The sequence below is a fragment of the Zootermopsis nevadensis genome, unplaced genomic scaffold, assembly GCF_977971745.1.
Source record: "Zootermopsis nevadensis isolate Lab colony 2312 unplaced genomic scaffold, Znev_1.0 Znev_ptg000012l, whole genome shotgun sequence".
Classification (NCBI taxonomy): Eukaryota; Metazoa; Arthropoda; class Insecta; order Blattodea; family Termopsidae; genus Zootermopsis; species Zootermopsis nevadensis.
Window position 1 is genome coordinate 413,374 of NW_028259144.1, and position 9,928 is coordinate 423,301.

A 9,928-nucleotide genomic window follows, 5' to 3' on the forward strand; every position below is an offset into this window, starting at 1 on the left:
TTCTTGGCCTACAAATTGACATCAACTTAAATTGGAAAGCACGTACAGAATAAATTATCCCTAAACTAGGCTCAGCATGCTTTGCTATGAGGACCATCTCATCACTCATGAAAACCAAAAGTTTAAAATTAGTCCATGCTTACTTCCTTTCAGTCATGTAACATGGAATTATTTGGGGAAACTGGACAGTAAAAATGTATTTTACATCCAAAAGAAAATCATTAGAATTATGGTGGGCCTTAAAAGGGGAGCCTCATACAGGGAATTGTTTAAGAAATTTAATTTTCTTACACAAGTCAGCCAATTCTTGCTCACATTATCATCATTTGTTGTGGAGAACATAGAAAAGTTTAAAACTCAGATATCCACAATATAAGTACAGGACACAGATGTAACGTTCATGTGCCAAAATCAGTTGTAATGGCTTAGCTACAACAAAGGGAAAGCAAACCCAGGCAGGCAAGCTGTCATCCTGCCACCATGATTGATGCAGGCTGCCTCAGGCAAGTATGCTGTATGCGGAGAATCACCTGGTAAAATTTGACTACTCCTACATCAATTCTTGTACATCATTCGGTGGTAGGGTCACACTGCGTGTGACTGCAAGATCATGACAGGTAGAATATAGAATGCCCCAGTTTTGACAGACATAACAACACATCTGTATTGGGATCAATGGCATCTGACATGAAGCTATGCCCCTTTCATTAATAACTTTTGGTTCCTACTGTGGTCCCCTTTTGTCAGTCAGCTGCTACATCCTCAGAAAATAACTCAGTCACATGATCAATACGAATATATTAACACATCACCACAATAAGTTACATTACAAATAAAACATTGTCACTATGATTGCAGTGTCTGTCGGATCTTTGTCACATGCTCCATGGCCTCCCTGCAACACACAAATAAATAAGGTAAGCGGCTACAAATGGAACGGTACACGTTTGACACGAACAAGATGGCAGGGGAACAAAGTGCACGAGCTTACCTGCCTGCTGGAGATGTGACATCTAAACACTGAGCAATGGTTTTCAACTGAGCAACAAACATCTGCAGCTGTGGCAGACACACCGAGTCCAATTGCTGCTGAGACTGAAACCACCAGCATGGGAATGTGGACACAATCTGCAAACCGTAAACCAGAGTCAAAATTGTAATTCACCTCCCCTTTAAAATGTCCATTATTTATGTAAATGCGCGAACGACCCACATATTAAGATCACACATTAAGTTTTACTCAGCAATTCTCTCACCATGTTGCACTTCTCCGCGGCATCGACAGGCTCGCAGGTCCGGAGGGCCGCCAACAGATACCGGTTCAGCAGGGAACCGAGCGCCACATCTCGTAACACGCGGTCCGCCACAACGCCTTGCCACGCGAGGAGGTTCCGCAACAACTTCACCGCGGTCACAAACTGGCGCTGGAAGAAAGCTCCGCCACTCCCTCCGAGCATCCTGTAACAGGGGCCTCCTGTTGAAGATGCAATCTGCAGGACAGACCCATATAAAACTGACTATGGACACAGCGACTTACTGCTTCAGGTAGATAGGGATGAAGATGTCATTTTCAACTGCAGACTTCATCTTGGTAATAATAGTGCTGACAAGCTGCTCCAGCGATCTGCTAGAAGGCTGCACTGTGGGGTACTCCTGCACGAGACGGTTCAGCAACCCCACCAAACGTAGAGTCTGAGATGTGGACATAGGGTCCCAGACTGCCTCTACCAGCTCTGTACACAATATGCCAGTTCACATTAATAACAGGCTTTCTGTTAAGTTTATAGCTTGTTCAGGGGAAAACAGTCTGAGAGTAAAGGAAGTTTTTCAATATACAGGCATGTACTACCAAAGACGGTCGACACACTTACGAGTCAGCTTCGGGATGAGCACCTTCTCTATAATGATAGGGACCAGTTGCAGGTCAGGATCTTGCTTCAGCCCTTCTTCTGTCTCGCCCTCCTTCAAACCATAGAGGACGAGCGTGTCATACCACTTGGCACGTTCAAACTCCACGCAACCATCCTGGACAGGTATCACAAATCTGTAGCATGGCCCTTACTATGATCCACATCAACTTGAGAGTGAGGTTCGTTGCACAAAGTGGATACGTATGAAAATGTGGACTGTGGTTATAATGAAGACCACAATCCAAATATTCACTGCCACAAAAATCAAATCTATGGATTCAGTGACTGCACTCACCTGCAAAGGGTTCCACATCAGCATCTTCAGACGCACCAGTGGTCCCAGCACCTTGGGCAAGAACAGGCTGACGTAGGCCTCCCGATATGCATCGGAGTCTGTAGTGCACCAACTCTCAAACCGTGATGCCACGCCACGTATCGAACAGAACTCGTCGACTACATCGGAGAACACCAGACGAGCATCGGACTCGATCGTATCTGTGAACACCGGGACATTTTAAAGCCTGCCACATCACACAATTCACAAGCCAGTGCAATATTACTTTCCTCCCTGTCAGGTTTTGAATATACGTTGTGATTCCTGCATTCAAACGACACGTCCAGACGACTGATTCATCCAACAGCAGGTAAAGTGTAAAAGTCACAGAACTTTGATGTTTCCCTTTCTTGATTAACCACGGTTGTTCCCTTGCAGCAAGAAACAGTAATAAAAGTATGGAGACTCAAATCTTTAGGTCATCCCAAAATCCTCACTAAGCATCAGACAGAATGCAGACAAGCAACTGATCAAGAAATTCTCCTTTGTTTTGGAACTAAGCTGTGATCACTGCTCACAACATTAAGCAACCTCACGCTTCATAAACCCGTTTAATTATTTTCTTCCCACGAGGAAATGTTTTTGTCATCTGAGACAGCTTGAGGCAGTGGACAACCCGACTTTACCTTTCTGGTTCCGGTAGGCTGTGGCCTCAAGCTCTGTCATCTCATCATCACTAGACATCCCATCTGCATGTCTGGCAGTACTGCCAATCTTCATTTCCCGAGCTCTGCGACGCCTAGTGCGCCGACCTTCCCGTTCCGCTGCTCGTCGTGAATGTGCCTCTTCTTCTTCACGGCTACGCTTTGGACCAGATGGTGGACAAGACCCTATAGAAAGATGCTAGTTACTTAGCCTCGCTTTATGTTTCAGATGTCATCGAAGATTAACAATTAATGTGTTGGTCACTGCTACAGACAGTGACTGAACCTACGGCTTTCGTTCTTACAGTGTCCATACTAAAGCTGCAAAGTGGTAGTTGTGCAGTTCAATGTGATATTGAAACAGAAGAGGCATTTTTAAAATTACATAACCAACTCCACAGAACAGAGAAATTTTCAGAGGATAATAGTTAGTCAAACAGACATGAAATTCCCCATCTTTTATAGAACCCGAGGGTTCACTGCCATATTCACAAGAGCCCACTTGAGATTCTGTGTAACTCTTTGTATTGTGCTAATTTCTTATGACGACGAGCAATTAGTCTATTATGCGCACCCCCCCCCCCCCCCCCCCCCCCCCACTCAAAGATCACCTTTTTTGGTTGCCTGATCTGTATACTGAATATTTCTGCAGACATACTCCATATCTGGAGGCTATGCCCTTGAATTGTATCCTGCTGTGGTGTCAAAGGACTCATTAAATATGAAAATTAACTTCATTATAATTCAGAAATCACTGAAGCTGTTCCTGTCATCAGCTCATCACATACTCCAGTGGAGAATCTACACACACACACACACACACACACACACACACACACACACACACACAAGGTTTAAAGGTACAAATAGCTAACAAGAAAATGAAAGTCTCTTGTATGTATTCACTGTACATTAACATAATCTTACATAATAAAGGACGACTGCATCATTGTTGGTTAATGAAGTAAAGGAACTGATAATGTTAGCTTGGCAAACAATTACAAATTAAAGCAAAACGGAAAGTCATACGCACAAACCAATGTCCTTGGTTCCTTGTCATTTTGTTAGCATCAACGCACGTGCCAATCTTAAACATTCAGAAATTCAACTCACAGATCGAAAAGAGAGAATTTCACTACTGATAAAATGCCTGTCACTCCATTTCAATGATTTCTGCACCTCATAATGCTCCAAGTGGGAAAATATAAAAGAGAAACCCCTACCCCATTTTATTGTAGAATTTTAAAATATATGTGGTCAAGACAGATTCTTTAAGAGCTGCTGCAATGCAATGTTTGACCACGAAGGTTAAACAGAGCCCAGCAGGGGCAAACACACCACGCCCCCTCAGTTTTATTTAGTTCGCTGCATAGTCCCAGATACTGACTGACTGCCGTGGAGGGTGCAAGCTCCTCCGCCTGATCCCGCACATCCTGACGTCGTCGCTCCATCAGCTCGTCCGCCCGCCGCTTCAAGAGGCTCAGCATGCGCTGCTCCAGAGCTGCGATAACGGGCACCTGCAGGACCAAACAAACCGACACCATCACATTTTGCAGATACGACCGCCCCATCACAACAGAGACGGAGCGGGTGATGTATATTTATCCCAATACCACATGCCAGATGTGAGGTGGTATGGTTTTATTTCACACAGATTACATCTGCCATATCAGCAAGGTACAGCACAGATCTCTGAGCGGAATAACTGCCAGCGCCCCAAATAACGTCTCATACCCCAAGATGAAAGTCACATTGCTAATACGAAATACCTCTCCCAAGTAGAAGACTGTGGTACTCCTGTAAATACAGGACAAGAAGGGGGGGGGCATGACAAATACCTGTCCATGAACAAGCAGCAATAAGACAGCAAACAGAACAGTTCCCAGTGTTGTCAAAATATCTGGCAGGCAACATTGATCAAATATGTCGCAGATTAACTAAATGTATCAGGCAAATAAATGTGTGCATAAATTCCACCGCCATCTATTGACCTATGTGAGCCAAAATGAAGTTTTGACTTGCACCTCCTAAGCTTGTAACCTCAGATGTTTAGTGCAGACAGGATGACAGAATGATGAAGGTACATTTGTACAACTACTAATCAGTAAAGAAATGATTCATTAATAGCACAGTATGCATCTTCGCACAACAGCCACTCACTTTCAAGTATACTTATTGGCCTTGCCATTACTGCAAGAACAAGGACTCCCCCCCACTCCCACCCAGTGACCACCATGATCAGCCCTCATTCCAGCAAGTGCCAGACTTTAGACAACACCTTCCCCTTTAGCGGCCTCAAACACTGCAACTCAAAAGCACACAAGATGAACATCAAGCAACCAGACTTTCAGTGGGACTTGAACCCACCCACTTGATACAGAGAAGATCTAGCGACCCCAGTTACAGAGGGGGGGACGGCCCCACGTGACGCAGCGCCAGTTCTGATAACCACGCTGGTCCACAGGCCGCGCATTAGCAGAGCAACAATGATTACAATTTTTTTGAATTTTTATCACATTTCCTTTTCTTACCAGATCTGTGAAGGGCAATGGATTCAATTGGTCAATAAAATTTCTGGAGTTTTGGTCTGCATGTTTGAGTGCACTTACATCTAATTCCACAGTCTATATGTTTTACCTCGATAAACCTTTCGTATCTCGACGTTTGTTGCGATAGGATCGAATCACCGGGACAAATCTAATCTCAGAATGTGTTGACACTTTAGACAGTTCAATGCGGTTTATAACTTTGTGCTCTGACAAATGAAATTCTGACATGTCACAATTTACAAGCTGACAAGTGTGGCTACCAACTGTCTAGATCCTCCCCAATGCCCCCCTGGTAGTTATTGTGATGTAGGAACCCACCTTCTCATCTAGACACTCTACCAAGTCTGTCACATACCCACGCAACTCTTGGTAATAGCGAAACTTCTGGGCCAGCACAGGTTGCTCCATCTCCAAGTGTTCACGTTCTGCCTTGGTCGACGCCAGCTCGTCGGCCACGCGGGTCAGGTCCGTCTGCTGACGACGCTGAAGATCCCGTAGGCTTGCCAACCTGTAACATCACAATTCCTTAGAGCAAATCACAATCTCTTTGCCATACTTGCTAATCTGCAGGCTAGGCAACTGAATCAACCACCATCACATGACCTTCGTTCAGTACCCTACGAGACCACAAGGAGTCTCAAACTTTCCTCTTAATAACAAAATGGAAGCAATTTTAATTAAATTACATGTCAGTTTAAAAATGCAATGATTATGAAACATATCCTCTGAATTAAAAGAAAGCTCCCATTTTATGCATCTGATTCTTCGAAACAACATAAATTTAGTGAAAAAGACCTTCCATTTGACAAGCACAAGCGATGCATCCAATAGCATTTCCTGTGTCTTTGGTTTAAAGTTAATATTTGTTCTCCCCAAAAGAAAACTCTCAAGCGAAGACTGAAGATGGGAGCAGTACGTTCCAACAAAACACTGGTAACTGTCTACAAGACAACATGAGAAATCACAATCAAGCTTTTAAATGCACATTCGTTACATAAAATATTCATCACTTTAATAATTTCTGATCTGGTCAACAATGTGAACAGCATCAGTGTGGAAATTAAAAAATGATGATTAGAGTTGATTTGTTGGTTGAACTTTCATCACTCAGGACACCACATTTCTGGCATTGGCTGAACAAAGCAACAGCTTCTGTGCCGCAGTGGCTGGCTATTACCTGTCGCGCAACTTGTTAGCGATGGCCTGTGGCGTAGTTGCGTCCGCCTGCGTGGGTGATGGGGGGCCCACGCTGTGCAACATCATGGGCATGGACATGGGTTCCAGTGATGGGCTGGGAGCAGGTAAAGGAGCAGGCATCATAGGAACCACTGCATACTGGTGGTACTGCAGAGATTCCTGCTGCACTGCTGCCAACTGTGACACACATCAGAAATTACACATACACTAACGACTTCACTTCAAGCTCAGCGTTTGCACTTAAAACTATGGCTGCCTGCTCTTCGGTCCATGCGACGGACCTTGCTAAATGGTTCTGCACCTGAAACTTTATTCAGGAGATAAAGCGGTCTGGATCTGCGCCCAAACTGGAACCTGAGTTACGTTCTCAGGATTTTACAATTTCATAATCATCACAGCATACTGGAAGAAACACAGGAATCACTGTACAAATTTCACGTCTCTAGTTATGATTCATCAGTGTCTAATGTAGTCACCACGTTGCTGTTATCTGTTTTCCCAAAGAAACAATGCAGTAAATACTCGGTATTTTTTCTAAAACTTATTTACATAAAAATGCTTTATTTCCCTGCAATAAATAGTAGTACTGATTCTACCTCAAAGGTTCATATAAATCAGAGCAGCAAGAATCATCAAGATCGAGTAGTCTCAATGGCATGCCGTTCATATTAATTACAGTCCACAATGTGACATGAGAGAACTATAAGCAACATCAACATACCTGAGCACCAGTCACACCCTTCCTGATCTGCTGCGACTCCCATTCATCATCTTCGGCCTTCTCACTCTCTTCTCCCGCATCTGGAGACAAAGATGCGCCTCATTCAATTTGCCACCTCAGATTCACAAGGATTAATGATTTTATATTAGCAATACAGTGATTCAGAGTATTTAATTGTGGCATTAAAGCTCTCTCTTTATCACACCCTCGATCAAAACACTCAGCTTTCAATTACCACCAGCACAGCAAACAATCTTGGAAACCTCACAAACAACGCCCTCCAGTTCAACAAACCGTTATTTACCTGCAACCTGGGCGGCCATAAATGCCTCCCTGCGCCGTTCCCGGTCTCTGGCGGCTGTGTTCACTGCCATTGTAATCCTCTCTTCATCACTTCCTTCCTCATCCTCCTCCCGTACCAAGCGTTTCCCTGGGTCAGGCCTGCCAACACAAATGTAGGAGCTAAGACCATTTAAATCTACTCATGAGTACAGGAGGAAAAGTTGGCAGCACCAGCAAGTGAAGACCAACTTTATCAATACTGCAACTGCACAAAACATAACAATTCAGACCTCAAGGTGGTAAGAATCCGATGTAAAACTCAACACTGAAAACCAATGTCTTATAATTTTACTGTGAAAAGATCTGAATGATGAACAAACGAGCACGCGTGTGCACCTTGATCTGGCTTCAGCACAAGTACTTACTTCTTAGTGCTGGAGATGTTATCCAGCGGAATGTAGTCACTCCCCATTTCCCGGGCTAGCTGCCTGCGTTTCCGTGCGGCATGAATCATTGCCGCATCAGGAATGCGTCCACCTGATGACACAAGACAGAGATGCACTCTTGACAGAACACGCACTGCATTAATGAGTTAATTCAGTGCGGCCTGTCTCGTGTGAGAAGTGAGAAAGCAAAGGAGGAAAGTCTCGCCCCGAGTGCCACAATGCTATGTGACTGTAAGGTGCAGAAGTTATTTCATAATCAGTAAAATATTGAAGGCACCACAGTTTCAAACCATACTTTCCAACAGCAGCTTCACGTGGTCCGGCCGAGAGAACCGCGGATGTGCAGTGTCGTCTTCATCTGAAGAACTGACGTCCTCGCAGCCCGCCACCTCCGCTGCCCGTCCGTTGAGAATGTGACCCACTGCTGTCTTATGGGTTGGCTTCACCACCACCTTCAAAATCAGGCAAGAAGAAGGCTCAAGCACTCACCAAGTCCCTCTGATCATCAAATCACAGGACAGAAAAGATGGCCTGTAATACACGCAATACAGATCTGAGCTTTACCACTAGGTCCGACGGATCCTCCGTTTTCTCTTCATATTCAACACCATCAATTTTTTCCCCTTCTTTTTTCACCTCCTTCTTCTTTCTCCTCTCTCTGTCGAGCAGTTTCATGATTTTCTTGCTCTGTGTTGATTTCTTTACTTGGAACACTTCCCCATCATCGGCTGTAAAAGATCCAATACCTAATTTTTATCTGACTGTCTTATTACCCTACATAAATAAAACGTGGCAGGATGACTAAATAGATGAACAAACAGGGATGTGATATTAAGTAACCATAGTAAAACACACATAAACACGTATCACTTGAATGCTACATATGAACATACTTCTAAAGTTTGTATTAGCCAGACCCTGACTAATGTAATGTCCTGAGAACTGCAAACTTATCATAAAGAACTAGGCACCCTGCAACCCTCCAATAATAACAGAGATCAACCAAGCGTTGAAAACATTGTATCACAGACAGGTTATACCCCAAGAAACGCTGATTACGATATGTGATGTCACAAAATTACTCATTTCACATTTTACGTACCTTCATTCAGTTCTTCTTCAAAACTCAGAACGGTTTGTTTCCGTCTTTCCTTTTTCTTGTCCTTTATTTTCGTTGTTATATTAGGTTGGGGTTGAGCGATAATTTCCTCCTCTTCCACATCCACCTTTATATCATTTTCTTCGTTTCCTTCTTCATCTTCGATGTTTCCAATAACTCGTCTTCTTATATTTTTCTTCGGTTTCTTAAACAGTGACATTTTCTAAAACCAAAAAAGCAACTATGGCCGACCAGCAAATCGTACTCCGCATTGACCCGCAGTGTCAGAGAGAACATGAAACGCTTCGTTTCTATTCATAATCTCAGCCACGTATTACCAACACACCACAGTAAATTCAATAAAACCTGTATTAAAAACATGTATGTATGGTTCTTGGGAGACAATGTTGGAAAAACAAAACGTCGTAATAAGATTATCGAGAAAGTTCTTAACATTACAAGCGAAGAGTAATAGAATGGAAAGCCTTAACCTCTCTTGAAGCCTCAGAGTAATTCTCCATTGGGCCTTCAAGAGGGTTCTTCAGGCTCTCTGCAGTCTTGTCAATGATAACATGGAATACAAATAAATGTTATACATCATCTTGTCTATCATAATACTATTGATCTGTCAGAAAAAATACAACAAATCAGAACTGCATTCACAAAACAGTTAGCAGAATAAATTTGGGAAATCCTCAATACCATGCAGTTGTGAAAATATTCACTTTTCATTGGCTATGTAAAAA

At 43.4% G+C, this 9,928-nt stretch overlaps 1 protein-coding gene across 1 annotated transcript; it reads right to left on the reverse strand.

Annotated features, from left to right (window-relative positions):
• Positions 1–781: 781 nt before the first annotated feature.
• LOC110838922 (PAX3- and PAX7-binding protein 1) lies at positions 782–9,480 on the reverse strand. Its single transcript, XM_087348211.1, has 16 exons — positions 9,186–9,480; positions 8,648–8,811; positions 8,379–8,535; positions 8,063–8,174; positions 7,660–7,796; positions 7,356–7,435; positions 6,615–6,811; positions 5,756–5,945; positions 4,276–4,405; positions 2,871–3,074; positions 2,206–2,405; positions 1,872–2,025; positions 1,538–1,733; positions 1,257–1,458; positions 992–1,128; positions 782–895 (listed from the first exon to the last, which is right to left on the reverse strand). The coding sequence occupies exons 1-16, from the start codon at positions 9,400–9,402 to the stop codon at positions 847–849; spliced, it is 2,526 nt and encodes an 841-aa protein (XP_087204337.1). The 5' UTR covers positions 9,403–9,480; the 3' UTR covers positions 782–846.
• Positions 9,481–9,928: the final 448 nt, after the last annotated feature.